The sequence below is a fragment of the Oppia nitens genome, unplaced genomic scaffold, assembly GCF_028296485.1.
Source record: "Oppia nitens isolate AA-2021 unplaced genomic scaffold, nextdenovo-longstitch-racon4-pilon3 scaffold3_pilon_pilon_pilon, whole genome shotgun sequence".
Taxonomy (NCBI): domain Eukaryota; kingdom Metazoa; phylum Arthropoda; class Arachnida; order Sarcoptiformes; family Oppiidae; genus Oppia; species Oppia nitens.
Window position 1 is genome coordinate 9,008,346 of NW_026533221.1, and position 19,826 is coordinate 9,028,171.

The 19,826-nt window shown below is 26.6% G+C and overlaps 4 protein-coding genes and 1 non-coding gene across 5 annotated transcripts; 1 reads left to right on the forward strand and 4 right to left on the reverse strand.

The window, feature by feature from the left end:
• The first annotated feature begins 3,414 nt into the window (after positions 1–3,414).
• On the forward strand, positions 3,415–3,498 carry Trnal-uaa (transfer RNA leucine (anticodon UAA)). The gene has a single exon. It is a non-coding gene; the product is annotated as a tRNA-Leu (tRNA).
• A 3,038-nt stretch (positions 3,499–6,536) lies between these two features.
• Positions 6,537–9,579, reverse strand: LOC128958157 (chorion peroxidase-like). The gene is made up of 9 exons (XM_054303972.1): positions 9,340–9,579; positions 8,936–9,218; positions 8,716–8,873; positions 8,382–8,603; positions 8,066–8,303; positions 7,344–7,972; positions 7,189–7,284; positions 6,725–7,127; positions 6,537–6,630 (listed from the first exon to the last, which is right to left on the reverse strand). The coding sequence occupies exons 2-9, from the start codon at positions 9,103–9,105 to the stop codon at positions 6,549–6,551; spliced, it is 1,998 nt and encodes a 665-aa protein (XP_054159947.1). The 5' UTR covers positions 9,106–9,218; positions 9,340–9,579; the 3' UTR covers positions 6,537–6,548.
• A 638-nt stretch (positions 9,580–10,217) lies between these two features.
• Positions 10,218–12,319, reverse strand: LOC128958158 (glucose dehydrogenase [FAD, quinone]-like). The gene is made up of 2 exons (XM_054303973.1): positions 11,897–12,319; positions 10,218–11,621 (listed from the first exon to the last, which is right to left on the reverse strand). The coding sequence occupies exons 1-2, from the start codon at positions 12,278–12,280 to the stop codon at positions 10,218–10,220; spliced, it is 1,788 nt and encodes a 595-aa protein (XP_054159948.1). The 5' UTR covers positions 12,281–12,319.
• Positions 12,320–13,738: 1,419 nt separating this feature from the next.
• LOC128958160 (lactosylceramide 1,3-N-acetyl-beta-D-glucosaminyltransferase-like) lies at positions 13,739–14,822 on the reverse strand. The gene has a single exon (XM_054303974.1). It carries the CDS (start codon positions 14,820–14,822, stop codon positions 13,812–13,814), a length of 1,011 nt encoding a protein of 336 aa, XP_054159949.1. The 3' UTR covers positions 13,739–13,811.
• Positions 14,823–15,355: 533 nt separating this feature from the next.
• On the reverse strand, positions 15,356–16,931 carry LOC128958161 (lactosylceramide 1,3-N-acetyl-beta-D-glucosaminyltransferase-like). Its single transcript, XM_054303975.1, has 2 exons — positions 15,562–16,931; positions 15,356–15,359 (listed from the first exon to the last, which is right to left on the reverse strand). The coding sequence occupies exons 1-2, from the start codon at positions 16,632–16,634 to the stop codon at positions 15,356–15,358; spliced, it is 1,077 nt and encodes a 358-aa protein (XP_054159950.1). The 5' UTR covers positions 16,635–16,931.
• Between the last annotated feature and the right edge of the window lie 2,895 nt (positions 16,932–19,826).

The following is a 19,826-nucleotide window of genomic DNA, read 5'->3' on the forward strand; positions in this document are numbered from 1 at the left end:
CAATTTTAATCTTTTTTTACTAGAAAATACCATATTACCTTACTATATATGCACTTAATTTTGTCTGATTAACTAGAACCAGTTAGAGCTAACTGTCCCCATAATTAAAAGATACATGTTTTCACATATAATAATAACTAGTTATGCAATTTAATCATCTCTTATAAAGGTGTCATTTCATAAAACCGAAATAAACACACATAACAACAATAAAAACTTACCTCAAACTATATAATTGTGGACTTAAACAATTATATATTAGAAACCAGGCTAATTTTTAACGTTATATATAAATACTATTAGTGGTTTGAGCATTGGTTTGAGCAGTAAAATGTGTATAAATTTTTACAAATATATATTGTATTTATATAATACTAGTTCTATATGTTATAATTTATTTGAAAAAAACTATAAAACTATTTTTTATGATTCAGGTAAATGTTATTATGTATTAGTAAACTTCAATCTTTATTGTTTTGTTTTCTTATTGTTATTTTTTCGATGTTATTATTATTATTGTTGTTGTTTTTCTGTAGTTTTAAATCTCTAATATATTTATTTTGACATCAATTCTCTATATTTAACATTAGTTTCTATGTTTATGTTCAGACCGGACAAACAGGTTGTGTCCATAACAATAGTTCATAACGTTTTCAAAACATCTGCTCTCTCTCTTTCTCTCTCTCTCTCTAAGGATTATATCATATTTATGAAAAACTGTAAAAAAGGTGTGGCATGTCTTTACTGTTTGTACATTGATTTTTAGTATAAATCCTCAAAATGGTTTTACGATTCAAAGGTTATATACATATTTTTATGGCATATCTTTGAAAAATACCGGTTCAATGATGTAATGACTATCAACAACTGTGCTATATTTAATGTCTCAAAAAAATTTTTTTTTTGACTTATCATAAATATGTGAAATATATTTTATTTCCTAATATTTTCAATGTAATATAAATTACATATTTTTTCGCATTAACTATTTTTTATATAAAAAATTAATAATTGCTTTGATAAATTATAAATTATTATAATGTAAACAAGTTATTGACTATATTAAGCTTATATTCGATAATACAAATGTATTACACAACAATTTGATAGCAAAAATTTTGTTATTATTTTGGTTTAATTAAAAAAGATAAAATTGCATTAAGTTTACATCATGAAATCTGTTTTTATAATCTTTTAAATAATTATTTATCTAATAATAATTTTTTGTTTAATGTTTTGCTGTTTTATTTTACTTATTAGAAAATATACAAAAAAGTACTTTATTTATACTGTACTATTTTAAAATATAAGACAATTGGTAAATGTAGATAAGTTTAATTAAAACCAATATAAATATATCACACAAACTGATAATATAAATGTCTATAATGTTTGACAATATTACCAAATAAGACAATATTTTTTGTGTAGAAAAGAATGTAATTGTAATAAATGGTAAACACATCCCAACAAAAACAACATTAATATCAGGTCTTTTAAGATTACATCTCATGTGCTGTACTTAAGTCTAAAATAACAATTTTCTCTTTTCTCTCTCTCTCTCTCTCTCTCTCTCTCTAACCATCTTTATGTTTGTGTTTTATTCACAGCATACACTGTATGCCATACAGTATATCTCAATGTTTTTTAATTTCGATTCCTAACTAAACTAAAACCTCGACATTTATGACAAATAAAAGCCCAGAATATTCTGGCACTTAGTCTGTGACTTTTTTTGATTGTGACCATACAATGCCATTATCTCTCTCTCTCTCTCTCTCTCTCTCTCTCTCTCTCTCTCTCTCTCTCTCTCACCGACTCTTTATTTAGTCATTTAATGATCATTCAAACAAAATAGTTTTCTGAATCTCAATTTATATTAGCTTTTTATAGTGCTTTTTCGGTTTTTTGTATATATTTCATTTAATGGTATTATTTTTAGGTTCAATAACACCCATATAAACCATATAATATAGTATATGGCATATATATTATAGTATAAATGTGTTTATACTATATATATATATACCTTTGCTATAACTTTTTTTGCCAATCAATTGTAATCACAAAGTTCTTGATGTCAATTGAGAGGAAAGGCATTTCTCTCTGGCGGTGGTGTTATGTATACACAGTGTTGTCGCCGATGGCTTTGTGTGAGCGCTCATACACTTAATTACACTAATCATTAATCAATGCCTCACAACATTGTAAGAGAGATTTTTATGTTTATTTAATGACTGAAACTTTTATGGCAACCAAAATAATCGACACATTTATGTTAGGATTTTATTTAAAAAAAAGTTTTATCATTTTAATCTTGTTTTTTTTAATGAAACCTGTATTTACTGTTACACACAAATTAAATAAAAAATACAAATTTAAACAATAAAAATAATACTAGAGTTATAGTATTATAATAAAAAAATCTCAATTAACCAAAAATTAAACGAATAAATAATGGTTTCCTTAAAAATTCATAAAACAAATTGATTTTATTTTGTAAAATTAATTTAAATTTTATTTAACATTAGTTAATCACCTATTTTTTAATTAAAGTATTATTAGATTAATTTTTCGATACATTGACAGAGACAGCTAATTGTTGATAATAGTGCTAATAGTGTTCAAGAAAAAAGATATCAAACAAATCTTAAATGTTTAATAAAATTAATTATTTATTTAATTTTACGGTAAGATCTCATTAAATAGTCTAACAATAATTAATGGCAGTTGACTTGTAATGAGCCGACAAACCATTAGCCGGTATATATACGGCACTGTTATCACTGTCAGACACTATTGTGTCTCACATTTTGTCTTTTGTTTATTTTATGCATTGTTTACGACATTTAAGACAAGAAGCAAAGCTAAGAAACAAAAAAAAAGATTTATTTTATTTATTATTTATTTAATGAAATTAATTAAATTTTTTGCTAATTTTTGTGAACATTATCTCTCTCTCTCTCTCTCTCTCTCTTTCTTTCTTTCTTTCTTTCTTTCACTCTGTTGTGTCTCGACTTTCTCTCTCTAATCTTGTGATCTTTAGATAACTAACAAAATCATTAGGAAATCGGTTTTAGTTAAGTTTCTGTGCTATAAATATCAAGTGTGTGACCAAATTTAACCAACAGTTTGGTAATACTATGGTTTCATTTATAATTGACAAACTGTACATACAATACATGTGAATATTGGAAAAATGCACAATTTTACTGTATATAACAGTACAGAATTAATCTATTAATTTTTGCTACATTATTGTAGTACAGTATAACTTAACTGGTTTTGTAAATTGAAAACTTTGTATACCGGCATCTGCTGTGAATAATAATAGTGTTTTATTATATATGTTTTTCTCAATATTAAAGGTATGTAATGTAATCTAACGGAGCGCAGTGCACATCCAATCGCGCAGTCAGAATGGCCGAGTGGTCTAAGGCGCCAGACTTAAGTTCTGGTCCTCGATTGAGGGCGTGGGTTCGAACCCCACTTCTGACATAATTCATACAAACTTTTTTTTTAATTTTAATAGTATTTACTAATAATATTTTTAATAATTCTCAGTAATTATAGTCAAATTAACAGTTAATATTGTTTTGTTTTAATTTTAACTAATTTAATAAATATAAAAATTCATTTAATTAATAATTTTCTAAATATAATATAAATCAAATTTGATTTTTTTTAAATAAACATATTGTTAGATTAGTTGAGTAAATATTATTTACAATAGTATTCTATAAATTACTTGTTATACTATAAATAATAAGTTAGTAAACAATATAAAAAAATCAATTGTACTCTTGAACTAAATTTAGAAACAATTTTAATCAGTAATTGTTTATTCAAAACTCTATTGATACTATAGATTAGCAATTAAATAGTATTGTTTTGTATTTTCACGAATTCCTGAAAGGAATACGTATATGAATTCTATAAGTCGGTCTGTCTGTCGGTCTGTCTGTCCCATTCGAATCCAGGCTCAGCTACGCATTTTTTTGTTTTTTTTTGTTTTTTTTTATTTTTTTTATTTATTAAGTTTATTTTTTAGCAAAAAAAAACAAAATGGTGTCCAATAATTAATAATAAAAAAATTTTAAAACTTTTTTTGAATTTTTTTTAAAATTTTTTTTTGAATTTTTTTTAAAATTTTTTTTTTGAATTTTTTTTTAAATTTTTTTTTGAATTTTTTTTTAAATTTTTTTTTTGAATTTTTTTAAAGTTTATTTTATCAAGAACATAGAGAAAATTGTGTTAAAATTTTTAAGTTTAGATTTGTGTAAATTACTAATTAAAATTAAAAAAGTAAGTAAATTTCATATATTTTAAATGTTTATTTTAAATAATAATGTTAAATAAATTAAAAAAGTACTTGTTTAAAATGAACAATTTTATTAAATTAATTAGTATAGAATTATGTGAAAACTTAAAAATTGAGTAATAAAAAATAATATCTTGCTAGTACTTTTCCATAAACTCTGACGTAATAGCAGGTGTAGTACGTTTATAGTAATTTTCCATGAACTTTGATGTCATAGTAATTGTCGTAATTTTCTTGTATTTTTCCATGAACTCTGAATTCACAGTAAGTGTCATACATTTTTTGTAGTTTTCCATGAACTTTGATGAATAATATGTGTCGAACTTTACTTGTAGTTTGGTTTGACCTCTGATGCATAATATGTGTCGAACTTTACTTGTCACGAATTCCTGAAAAGAATACGTATATGTATTCTATAAGTCGGTCTGTCGGTCTGTCTGTCCCACGAGAACATAGGTTCGAATCCACTATCCGCTACAAATTTTTTTTGATTTTTTTTTGTTTTTTTTTCTTTTTTGTTTATTTTTTAGGAAATTGAAGAAAATGGTGTCCAAAAATTAATTAAAAAAATTTTGAATTTTTTTTTGAATTTTTTTGAATTTTTTTGAATATTGATTTTTTATTTTTTTCGTTTTTAAGTTTATTTTTTAGGAAAATAGTAGTTTATTTTGTAATACTAAATCGTTTGATACTCTACATAACTATAGTTGATTTTATTTTATCATACTGAATTTAATTTTTAATTATGATTAGGAATTCGTGTGGAAATGCTTTCTAGCATTCTCAACTGGTTAAAGTTGAGATTAATTTTTTTAGTTTAAATTTATTTGACAAAAATATTTTCAATGTTATATTACAAAACAAACAACTGAACAAATTTGTTGTGATATTTTAAGTATAATATCATTATATTATTAGTATAGATATATAGTATATACTGTATAATATACAGTGTATATATATATTTAATTTTAAAAATTATTATTTGAACATTAAATGAATTGCAAGTAATGATCACTAAAATTCAATTCAATTCAAAAATTTGAAAAAAGTATGAATAATAATAAATTAATTTTTTGTGTTATTTTTATATTATTTTTAAATACAAATTATAGTAAGAGTTGAAATTTTTCTTAAATCAAACAATTAGATAAATATTTTTAAAAATATAAAATTAATTTTTAAAATTATAGTTTTCGGTCAATTTTTGGGTTACGATTCTCGGATGGGATGTCCGTATCAAGACTACCAGTGTAACCGTTACTGTCATTTCTATAGGAGACGCCAAGGTTTCTGTGGCGGTCGGTTTGGGCGCCGGTGTATCTGTGCTTATATTACTTGATATTTTCAATTTATTTTTCTAAAAATATATGTTATTTACAAATGTATTTTTTAAATTTATTATGATATTAATTATTTTATTATTTGTTGAATTCATTTACATTAATATTTTAAACTAGATTAAAAATACATAAATAATAATTTAAATATTAATAATAATAGATTTTAAATAAAAATATTAACCTATTAAAAAATAAAATAATTGTTTAATCAATGAATAAATATTGATAATTATTACTAATTCTAATATTAATGTTATAAACTTTTACGATAATTTGTTGATTACCGGTGATGTAATCTAAGCTCATAATATTGAATTCAAATTTATAGATTACTGTAATAAGTAGTGCATTAAAAAATATTTATTTAAAAACTGAAAATATTCAATAAAATATTTGCTAAAAAATACCAAAATATTTATTTAAATATTTATTTTTGATTATCATTTTTTGAAACGGTATATTCAATGTCACCAACAGTTTACACAAATCACTATTGAAATCATTTTTTTGGTGTTAGTAGTGATTCTTGTACTGACACTTGTTTTAATCTCCAATTTTTCAATGATTTTTGATGACCAGCACTATTGATATGCATATATTTACAGTTTTATGTATTAATATTTTATTATATTTACGAAAAATGCTAAATATTTAATTAAATATTTTGTATGTATTTTTATTTTAAAAAATGTATATAATATTTAATTAAAATTTATTTATTTAATTAAATATATTTTCATTCACTAGTAATAAGAAATTAGAGTCAATTTGACAAATAATAGCAAAAATATAATTTTAGATTAAAGCAATTTTTGTTGTAATATTTATTGAAAACATTGTTATATTTGCAAACATTAAATGATTAATCTCTGACTACTATATAATTATGTCCAGACGGGCTCATTGCGCCAAAATGTTAGATCAACTGTTGGTATATCATTGCCTCTGCACTCAAGTTTGGGATTCCTGTGCACAACATTTATTTTATTGTTAATATAATATCAAATTAGTTAACTAGAAATCATTATTGAAATATTGTGTAAATAACTAAATAACAAACCAATCAAATGTCTGAACTAAAGCCAACGGTTGCATAAATCGTATGTCACTGTTGTCGCACAGAATACGGGATAAACTGGATTTTTTWATCTCCCGGAGCTGTATCTCGTTAAATGATGACTCGAGTCCTCCGTTTTCAAACCAGAATCGGTCACCCATTTTGAGTCGTCTAAACTGTTCGGCTATAATACAGGCAAACGTAGGTCCAACCAGACCACCGTTGATAGGATTCTCGGACACACCGCCTATAAACAGATCGATGTCATCCACGTGTCGATACACTTGATTTATGGCTTGAACCGCATTTTGGTTCATTACTGAGGACAAGTCGCCAAAATTTCTTATTGCCCGTAAACCACACACTTGACGGAAACGGTTATATGAAGGCAATCCATGATCACGGCCTATATGTGCAATAATTTTTTTCTAAGTAATTCATATAATAACTTAAGAAACTATACCAACCTCTTTGAATATTTAGYGAAATCAAATCCATACCRAATGGCTGTCCAATTGGTTCAAACAAATGATTGGTTACTTCACTCGTAAAAAAATTATCTCCTATTTATGATAATAATATAATAATTTGATTGACATATATTTTTTGTATCAATGAATACCGTGTTGTATTGGTTGACCAGTGAGTCCGTTAATCATGAGATCCAATGCTCGCTGTTTATACAAAATTTGCGGATTATTGAATTGTGTCCTAAGGTCAACCCTATCGACCTGTCGATTGTTATCATTAATAAGCCGTATGTTTCCCTCAATCAAAGTATGCAATCTAAAGGCTGCTGTCGCAAAACTGGAGGTAATACCGGCGTTAATATCTTCGGAGTATGTATTGCTATAGTCGTTCCTCTTAAGCAACAGTCTAAAGGCACGCATAGCTGGCCGACCAATAATTATTGGCAAAAACTCATTGAATATGATGTGCTGAAACTCAGCTGTTACTACACGTTTGGCCTCCTGATAGATGATCTCATCACTCCATCCGGGATTCAGTTCCGACAGTACTTCGGCCACTCGGTTATGTTCGCGCATCCATACGGTGTGCATAACTGTCAGTTCTGTCTGTTCATTGACCCGCATATCTCCGGCAACAAAACATTGTAACTGTTGCTGTTGTGGTATCGCACAGAAGTTTGTATTGTTGTCAAACGGTAAAAACTGGCGCCTATTAACTAATGATACCCTAAGCCGACCATTGCGTAGGCTTCGTAAAGATCGGGCTGTTTGCTCTGTAGATCTAATTTATTCATAAATTTATATTTATAAATATGTATGATAGCAAGCCTACAATTTTTCTGCACTGTATCCTATAATATAACGTATAACATACCCATATATATTGCTGGCGTCCAAATATGCGGTCAATTGATTAAGTTGTTCGCGTGGACCCATTTGACAGTTAGGCCGTATGGCTGGCGCTGACCGTACAAAGTTCATACATGTTTGACCAAAGTTGGAGTAAAACGGGTCGTTTGGCGACACAATTATCGGGAAACAAGACGGATGAACCAATTGGGGATTACGACGGAACTCCTCACCACAACAACGCAAAGCAAAGTTATCATTTGCTGGTATTATATTAATATATGTTTTATTAAATTCATATTCAATTATTAATTTTAGTTTAACAGATCAGTCAGTCATACTTCTAGTGCTAGCCGTATGTGTGAGATCGTGATCGATAAACTGTCCCAATTGCATAACCATTAAAGTGTATTGTCGGTTRGGTTGATTTCGGTCGGGTGCCAATGCAATTGACACATCCCGAGCACTGGGCAGTGAATTGCCATCGACTGAAACTCGCGGATCATTTATGCCATCAGAATAGTCAGCTTCGAGTAATCTTTCAAATGTGATCATCGATTTGCCTTTAAAATGATAAAAGGATAATATTAGAAACCATTTTTAAATTAAATAAATTTAAATTACCGGTATATTATTGTACTGTATATACTGTAAAATTTTTACTTAAAAACATACCCCACTGTCTATTTCTTCTATTATTACAGCTGCCATCGGGTCTCCGGTATTTAGTAGATAAACAACGCGGCTCTTGTGGACAAAATGTTTTCATACGAGTGCTTCTCAGATCAATACCAGGTAATAGACGTCTTGATTGGCCGACATTAAAGCCTTTTCTATAAAATATCATTTAATTACTATTAATGTCATAAAATTTTTATTTAAAAAATAAGTTTACTCTTTGGATAATTCTATAGCCGTATGTAACGCAATGGTCGCATCTCTGGCCAGTGATATAGCCACCGGATTTGCTCCAAAAAAGTTTTGGTGCGCGAACTCTCCCGAACCGCGTTTGGCCAACAGGTCATCATTTTTGAGTGCAATTTCAAGTCTGTCCTGTTTGTTCATAAAAATTATGGCCAACTTTTGGGCGCTATTTATTTCGTTTGAAGTGATGGATGACCTGTCTTCAGGTCTGAATCGTCGACTTTGTATAACATCTTTGGGAACACGGATTTCCACTAAACAAATATTGTATTTATTGTTAACAATTACCGGTATTATACAAAAAAAAGAAAGATTAATATAATAAATTAATATATATTAATAATATTAATAATATAATAAATAATTTTTTGTTACATTCAAAATCTTTTCCAATTATTTTGACGTCTGGCTCACAGCAAACTCCTTTAGCACCATTACTACGGACGCACTGACCTACATGTGCTTCATCTAAGTATAAATAACATACGTTTGGTGTGTGACAATCCTGTTGTTTGCATTGATCACTGTTTGAAGGACTGACCGAAGCACTAGTATTACGAATCGGTTGGTTGGGTCGTTCACTATCATCGTCGTCGGGATATACTACTCGACTATCGCTTTGCAAACATAATATTGATATATCAAACCATAAAATAAGTAAATTAGATAAAATTAAATATAAATAAGTTTTTTTATATACAATCATATTTTATTAAATGTTTGTATGCGTACAGTATAGTAAAAAAAATGATATTTTATACAAAATAGCTAATACAAGTATTTATTAGAAAAAATGCATTAAATAAATTACAAATATCTATTGAAAATGCTAATCCAAATTGATTGGAAAAATATATTTATTATGTGTCTGACATTGTTTAATATTATATTAAGTTTTAATAAAGCATTATTGTTGTTAATAAAAAACTTTTATTTACTTATAATAATAATGGAGACTATTATTATTATGTAAGGATATTGCAAACTGGGAATCCCGTAATATATTATATATAAAGTACAAGGATTTTTCAAATGAAAACTGTCTTTTAGTATAAAGCTTTTTATGATTATGACTTGAATTTTAATAATATCTATAATATTATTATTATTTCAAATATAAAAAGATATAAAAGTTTTTATACAAAAATATTTAAACAATGAATTAATATAAATTTATACATATTAAACAAAAATGATCAAGGACAGCTAATTTTTATCATTGACTACACAATGTACAGTAGTGCACATGTATTTTATTTTGATGATTTAAGTACAATTTCAGCGCCGTATTCGCCAATCATAACAATGGCCGCGTGGGTATTTGCCGACACTACCGATGGCATTATTGATCCATCGATTACTCGCAAATTGGAGATACCTTTCACTCGTAGTTTCGGATCAACCACTGCCGAAGAGTCGCTAATAGCGCCCATTTTGCACGTGCCCACCATATGGGCTGCCGATGAGGTCAATGATCGGGCCAAACATCTAAAGTAATCAAGTGATGGACGCATAAAGTTGCCGTTATGATCAGATTCACATCCAGGAACTATAGTTTGGTATGGTTTCACATCAAACGGTGCCATTGAAGGCGAAAGTGCTATTCTATAGGCTTCTTGCATACCCTCGGCAATAGTATACAAGTCTTGACTGTCGGCAAAATAATTGGGATCAAGTAATGGTTTATCTGAAGGATTAGATGATTTGAGTCGCAATGAACCGCGACTTTTCGGTCGCAACAATATTACCGAAATACTAAATTGAGTTTTATTTGTGTACGGTTTGTAAAATACATCCCATATGTCATCTCGAATACCCGTCGACTGACCACTTGTACGCCTGGTTGCCGGACTAGAGGGTATTAAACCTAGCTGTACGTCTGGCCAATCAGTTTGGTGAACATATGAGCTCTGGTATATAGTTGTCGAGTACTCGGATTGTGTCAACGGTCCCGAACCGTTGATAAAATAATTGGTTAACGATTCTATAGTTATCGCTTGATTAGTAAAAGTAGAGTTTGTTAAAAATTGAATGCCATATACGCGCGGCTGATCGTGAAGATTATGGCCAACMGGAAGGTTYGCAATAATCGGTATATTTAGATCTTGTAAATGCTTTTTCGGACCGACACCGGACAGTAAAAGTAGTTGTGCCGAACCGATAACACCGGCCGATAAAATAACCTCTTTCTTAGCATAAACTTGTTGTTTGATTCCATTTTTTGTAAACTCGACACCAATGGCCTGTTTCTTGTCATTGAACAGCACTTTTGTAACCAAAGTGTTGGCCAAAATGTGTAGATTTTTGCGCCAACAGTTTGTTAGCAGATATGCCTCCGCAGATGACTGTCGTCTACCATACAATATATTTCGCTGTGTTATAGCTGTTCCTCGTCTATGAGCGCCATTTAAGTCAATGATAGGATAACCCAAAGTGTTGGACGCAATGACCCATTGTCTTGTCATTACATCGACTACTGGTGGTGTAGAGACAGCCAATGGTCCTGTAGTCGCGTGATATCCATTTGATGCTAGCAATGGATCCATTTGTTTCTCACTTCGTAAGAAATATTTGAATACTTGTGACCACTGCCAGCCATCGGCTCCGGACTCATGAACCCAATTATCGAAATCTTTAGGGTTTCCTCGCAAGTATGCCTATGTATTAAATAAATTATAATTTTATTTCTAATCATCACTTAATTGTTTTATTCAATGATTGTACTATTACTTGACATATTAATTAATATATTATATCGTAATACTAAAAATATACATTACATGCGTATAAAATGTTTAAATACAATATATTCAATATCATATTATCTTTACTATGAATTATATTTTGTTAATATAATATTTGTCATAAATCATAATAAAATTAATAATAGAGTTCTCATATAAATTTTAATTGTTAAATGTAGAAGACTTACCATTCTATTGATAGCCGACGTACCTCCGAGTGCCCGACCGCGCGGCCATTTCATTGACCGGTTGTTTAATCCAAAACAGGAAAACTTTTGCGGAACAATAGTATAGTTCCAATCCATTGGTGTGTCTTTTAATGAATCGCTCTGTGATGGCATCGTCGATACAATTGTCTCCCGATCTCCCGCTTCCAACAGTAGTACCCCATTTGACTGTTTTTCCGACAGTCTAGAGGCCACTACAGAACCAGCACTACCGGCGCCCACAATCACGTAATCATAGTATGATTTAATTGTTTCTCTCTTAACTAATTTGTCGTATTCATACTGGCGCTCAACTATTATACTGGACATCAATAATAACAGCGATGTCAATGATTGAGCTGACATTGTGTTATCACAATAAAAATTATAGTCAAATTTTTTTTTAAAAAACCAAACGTTTTATAAAAAAAAGTTTATAAACATAATTATAAAATACATACTGTACTGTACTATGTAATATAGTTATTTTATTCAATATAAAAGAATATATCCATATAAAGGTATATGTTTTACATACAGTATATCTAGACATATAAATTATATTATTTGTATATAATTTTTATTATGTTTATCATATTAGGATTCAGTTTTTATATTTATATTATGATGTATCATATTTTTGTTAAACAAACATAACATTTGTAGCTTTTATGATTTGTAAATAATTTGTAATAATTATTGGTAAATATTTTTTTTTATTAATAATACAAAATATTGTATCAAAATATTATAAATCTTTATGTTAAACATTAAATATTATTTATACCACAACATTAAAATTAATTTATTATAATTTATTATTTAGCCATAAATATGTTTAAAAATACTAATTATCATGTATTAATGACACAATTTTATATATTAAACATATTTGAAGTACTGTTTTAAAACATTTTTAGTTAGATATTATGGATAGTCATATTGTATATGATATATCACTTTTATAAACAGAAAACAATTATAATCAGACAAATGTTACAAAAAAGTTATTCACATCAAAACATGAAATATATGTTTAATTACTTAATTATTTAACAATTTAATATTCTAACAAACATTTAATATTTCAATATAATGTAAACTTAGGTTTATTATTTGAAATTTCTAGTTAATTATAATCTATTAATAGTTTATTATACTTTAGTATTACTATTTTAATAAACTAATGTTTATAGCTTTAAAGATTAGTTAGCATTGAATACAACAAACTACAGACTAAATAAATATAAGTTTTTCAAATCTAAATATAAAATTAGCAAAAAAAACTTGATATTTCAATGTCATGATTATTAACAATAAGTTATTGTCAATTTTAATTATATTCTATTAACTATATAAATCTCTATATATTAATATAATATAGTGTAAAATCTACTCATATAATAAGACTATTATTAATAAATATACTAAATTTGATCATTTTGTTTGTCTGATTATAATTTATAAATTTCATATTTAGTTTACTTAATACTGTAAATGTTATTGTTTGGCAAATACACAACCTTTATAAAAAACCATATCCCGACCCTACTGTACATATATAAAACTGCAATATTTATAAACTTACCTTTCTCTTTAACGATTTATTTAAATATATAGTTTTACATATAGTCTTACAATAGTTTTATTTTATTTTAATTATTTAAAAATAAGGCTATTACATATATAATATAAAAGAAAATATATTGTTTATTATTTAAATAATTATTATTAATTTAAATAAAAGTTAATTAAATTAAATAGTTTTTTTCTGAATTAAACTACAAAAATAATTTAAGTTTTATTATGTATTTTCACGATCTGAGATTGTTTTTAAATATTAGTTTTTTCATTTACTAAAAATTAAAAATCAATTAAAATATATATAACCATATGTTTATATTACACTGTAGTAACAGTTAAATAAGAAATTACGTGAAATTTGCCAGAATCTTCTGATGATTTTATCAGTCAATCGCTGCCAAATTACTGCCATTTGTTGATATTGACAAATATCTACACTATTGACGTCATATTCCGGTCCAATAAATAGTTCAGATATTAGATCTTCTCTTTTAATGTTTAAATGGTTGGCCACCAGTCCAGTAATGAGTACRTCTTCAAATGGTAGGGCCGGCATAAACTGTGTAATTGTTGTCTCATACAAAGCAAGACAATAGCAACCGGGTATCAAACTGGGACCACCAATGAAATCGGGAAATCTACTGTTAGGTGTCTCTTCATAACTCAGATACCATTTGCTAAGTGGATTACGTTTGACCATAACATTGGTCCATAAATGACCGATAATAGAGTTACCATAACTGGTCTCAACATATTTCATCAAATTATCACTGATAATAAAGGAGTCGTCATCTAATTTCATCATATACTTGACAAACGGACAATTAATGGCTGTCCATCGCAACAATCCTATTGACTTAATTGTACATTTAAAGTAATCTTCATTATAACCAAATTGTATTATATCATTGAACTCATTGTCTTCAAGTATGACTTTTTCCTGGATCTCCTGTTTTTCGTCGTGAGCTATAGCGAAGTACACACGAGTTCTGTTGTCTGACCTCATGTCCTGAGCCCAAGTCTCTCGGATTGTCTTACGTCTTGAAAAGGCGTTGACTCTCGTGAACACCATTACGACTAATAGCAGATCCTTTCCATACAATTGATTGCATTGTTTCTTATTGATAGTAATGTTATCAATTGATAACATTTGTTGAGCTGATATAAAACGAGATTTGTTGGCAACAACATTGTCATCAATTTTCGACAAACTTTTCAGCTGATTGTCCACATGTTTGACATTATTCCAGATCTCATTTATTGTCAAATAGTCACTATTATGATGATATCTAAGCATCAATTGGCCAAACTTATGGATAACCATTTCAGTGTCAAACTTATTCAAATTAATTTGTAATATTAAATATAATGCTAAAAACAATATTACAATAAATGTTATTACTTTAAGTTGATTATCATTGATATTATTATTATTATTAGTCATATTGATTTTTCTTAATACAATAATATATTACAATTATATTATAATTATATATAACAAATAGTTACTAGCAATTCAAAATCATCTCAAAATAAATTATTAGAATATAAATAATTGCTCAAAACTTTTATTATAAATAAATTTATGTTATATTAGTTATGATAATTAGTTTATATTATTTTTTATTTGTTAATTTTATATCAAATTTCGTATATAAACAATTTTTGTGAATTTCGTGATATATAAAAAAATTTGAGGTAAATGATAAAAGTTTTATTATAAACATATTTTTAATCTCATAATTATAATATATCCATTAAATATCATATTAAACATATTAATAAAAAAAGAAACTATAATAAATCATTTTTTTAAATAAAGATATTATAAAAATATTTATTCGTTTTAGATTTAACTTATCTTAAAAATACAAACTTACATTCAAAAAATTAATATTTTTTATAAATAAACCCTATAAATATAAATATTAAAATTAAATAATCATTTTTTATAAAATATCTAAAAAATTAATTTATTTTATATACAAAAAACACATTTGAGAATTCAATTATTATAATAACAATATTTGATTAATTTATGGTATTGTTTCCAAAATTGATACATCAAATCACTATTAAACTGTTGCCAAAATATGGTGACATCAATCTGACAAAAGTCAATCTTTTTAACATTGATAGGATCTGTCAGATATACAAGAGATTGCCATCGTTTACGTGTTATATTCAAATGTTTGGCCAGTTGTCCGGCCACATAAACGTCCTCAAAGGGCAGCGCTGGCATGTAATGTGCAACTGCTGTCTCATACATTGGCAGCATATATCGGCCAGGTATCAAATATGGGCCACTAATATAATCGGGATAAGTAGAGCTCTGGTAGTCATCGGAACTAATGAACCACTTATCGCGTGAATTCCTTTTGACAAATACATTGGTCCACAGAAAACCAATTATTGAATTGTCATCATTTTCATCACAATATTTCATTAGATTGTCTGCCATAACATAGGAGTCGTCGTCCACTTTGAGAAAATATTTAACGTACGGACACCTTAGGGCTGTCCACCGTAACAATGCCGTTGCCTTTACCGTACATTTGTAATAGTGTTCATAGTATCCAAATTGTATGATATCGTTGAACTGGTTGTCCTCTTGTATGACTTTTTCTTGTACTTTTGGATCTTCATTGAGACCGATAGCAAAATATAGTTGACTTCTGTTATCTCGTTTCAAGTCCAGAGCCCACGTCTGACGTATGGTTTGTCTTAGGCTGAAGGCATCAACCCGTGTGAACACAAACACTAACACAAGCAGATCTCTGCCCAACTGATCACTGCATGACTTCTTGTCGATTGTAATGTTTGTCATTTTATACATTTCTTCGGCCGATATAAGCCTCGAATTTGGTCGACGTTTGCCATCATTGCTGAACAACAGTTCTTTAAGTTGAATATCGACTCTTTTGATGGCATTATCAATAGGGATGTCATCACCAATATTGACACTACTGTACTGAACATCATTTATCACCTGATATTTAATAGGTCTGGTATTTGGCCACAAATAATAATTATCAATATTTGATGTAATTAAAATTGATGCCAATATTAACACAATAATAGCAATGATAGCATATTTGACCACTAGTTTGAGTCCACAGTAGTTATTGTAAGTCATATTTCAACAGCTCTTCAAATTTGATCCCAAAAGTGTTTAATATTAATACAATTAAACTTATGTTAAGTTTTCGTATTGTTGACCAGGGGTAATTAACCAATCAAATTAGAAATAGTATTTACATTGTAGTTAATTTTAAATATGTTAATGTTTTTTATTTTTTTGGTCAATTCACAATAGTCCATATTTTTCAACAACAAAAAATAATACTTTCAACAATACAACAATTAATATATCAGATAATTGAGAGGAAACACAAAATGTATCAAATATTACATATTTGACACTAAACCCAATTATTCTGGTGTTAACTCATGTTTACGATCCTATTGTTCAGTTGTTAAACATTTGTTGTATTTACCGGTAATAATAATATAACGGTTATAATAATATAAAAAAAACTATAATACAATTTTAATTTATAAATGTATTAAATAAAGTGTATTATAATTTTTAAATATTTTATTATAAGTTGCACTCAATTCAAATTATTGTAACATTTAAGTTGACTGTCATTAATGATATTTTTTTTGTTGATTCACAGTTACTGATATTTTATATTATTTTTTTAAATATAAATTTATATGTAATATTTCAATTAATTTTGCATACAAAATACCATTTGAATACTGTATAATTTTTATCGATCTAACAGTATTATTGATATTATTATTATTATTATTTCATAAATTGTTATGTTGCACCAGTTACAAGTTATTGATTTATTGTGTTTTTTTGTAAAGTGCTGAAATCAAATTGATATACACTATAAATTTAATAATATTTATAGCATAATATTTAATTAAATATTAAGCATACTATTGTACAATACATGAATTCAACAAAAACAAAATATAGTATAATACAGATATTAACACTTGTACTCTATCTATCAAATACTACATATACTTATATACTGTATGTTAGTTATTAAATTACAGCTAATAAAATCAATATTCAACTTACTTATTAATAACAAATAATATTTAATAACTAATTAAAACTTATTTATTCATACAATACAGTCAAAAGTATTAAAATAATTATTTAAGAATTTAATTAATAGTATTGTATTGATTAAGTATTTATAATAATTATGAAAGTATTTTGCACTGTCACTTACATTTACACTAATTATATACTATTATTAAGTTTTAGTAAATATAAAATATATTTTTCATTAAAATAAAAGTTGATTATAATACAAATCAAATTAATTTTATTTTAAATATTGAATATTATATTTGTAATATTCATTTTGACAATAAGCCACAAATTATATATTTGAAACTTTTTAAAAACAATGTTAACGTAATATTTGATATATAAAATTTTTTTTTTCAATTATTTTATTTTATATAGTATATCAAAAATCAGTGTTTTATTTCATTTCATATATCAATATTTATTTTATGTATCATATATTTATAAGATAATATAGATTATTGCCATAGTTTGWCAATAAAATAATTTATAAATATTGCTTAATATCAGAGTTGCGCAAGTTTTTTGGTCTACGGGGGATACTGAAGATGAAGGGGAGGGGAGGGGGATTAACTACCAAAAATCTTGAGTATTACTGAGTGGGGTATTGAGTTTTATTGTATTTTTAAATGGATTTTTTTAAATTTAAAAATCAAGAAAGGTGTCATGAGGAAATTCCCAAAGTTCCCGAAAATTCCCATCTAAATGCGAGAAACTTCGAAGGAAAATAAGAAAATATTCACAATAAATTCATTTATTATTAGAAAATTTATAAATTTATTTAAACTTAACTTAAATTTTTAAAATAAAAAACTAGTTTTGCATTAATAATTAATGAGTATTCTAATATAATTATAGTTATACTAATTATTATTATTATTATTACTTTAAAATCATACTCTACTTAAAATAAAATAATCATTCTAATCAAATAGTTCATTTTTAATTTTTACGTTGAATATTTTTAATAAAATATAAATAATAAAAATTAATTCAAATTAAATTTTATAATTTTTTAGTTTTTTCATCTGTAAAACAGTAATATTCACAGTTTAATTTATTATTATTATATTAATTATATAAAAATAATATTCTACCAAGAACATAATTCTCTTTATACATATAGTTCTTTATAAGATTTTAGTAACATGTTTTTTATTAAAATAATGTTATATTTAAATAAATTTTAACTATTTTACTTGATGTAACTAAGTTAGAAAAACATAAATTAGTTAATATATAATATATTAATTAAAATATTGAAAAATTTGCTCTTAAAACTCTGTCCAAGGTACAGTATATAAATAATATTGTGTTGAAATAAATTATGTAATCCAGCCTTACCCCCACCCGTCCACTGCGACCCCGATCGCAACCCTGCTTAATATGTAACATAAGTGTTACATTACTTTTGTAATGCGTCAATAAAAATAAAAAATTATTATTTAAACACATTTATTTTATTTAACATAAGTAATAAAGTAAATAAGATTGAAATGATGAAAATTAATTATTATATATACAACTTTATATACAGTATAACATTATTGCCTACTCCTATCTAATTTAGTGTATACAGTATATAAAGTATTATACGGTATAATACTTATATCATAAATTTATATATAATTATTATAATTTAATTTATCAGTATAATTTATAATATATATCTGAATCATTATAAAAAATAATGGTTATTATTAATATATAAACTAATCGTCAAAGTAATGAACATAATTATAAGTGAAAACAATAAAATCAATTATAAAGATTATGTTTTCAATACACTGTAAATAAAAATACTATAAAATTTACTTATTATTATTATAGAAATTACTGTATAAATCGTGGTATAATAGCATAAAGTCATTGTAAGTATTATTATAATCTTTTATACTTAAACTTAGATAGTAATACTCATATTAGATAATTTAAAAATATATTATTAATTGTTAAGTAAAATAAAAATATTTCCAAACCAAAATTATAAAAATTGTATTAGGGGTAATTCACATATTACGTTCGCATTTGAGGGGAGTGGGGTCGGCCAAAGCGAACTTTTGCGAACGAGGGGGAAGAGATGGGCAATGATCTTAAGAACGTTGCATTTAGATATTTTATTTTTTAGTGGGGGTTAGAGGTCATTGACACGTGAAAGTAATTTTTTATAATGACTACATGCGAACAATTGCGAACATAGGGGATGGG

What these genes read in the sequence shown, in the direction of transcription:
- LOC128958161 (XM_054303975.1), bottom strand. Translation starts at nt 16,634, where the DNA reads ATGACTTACAATAACTACTGTGGACTCAAACTAGTGGTCAAATATGCT.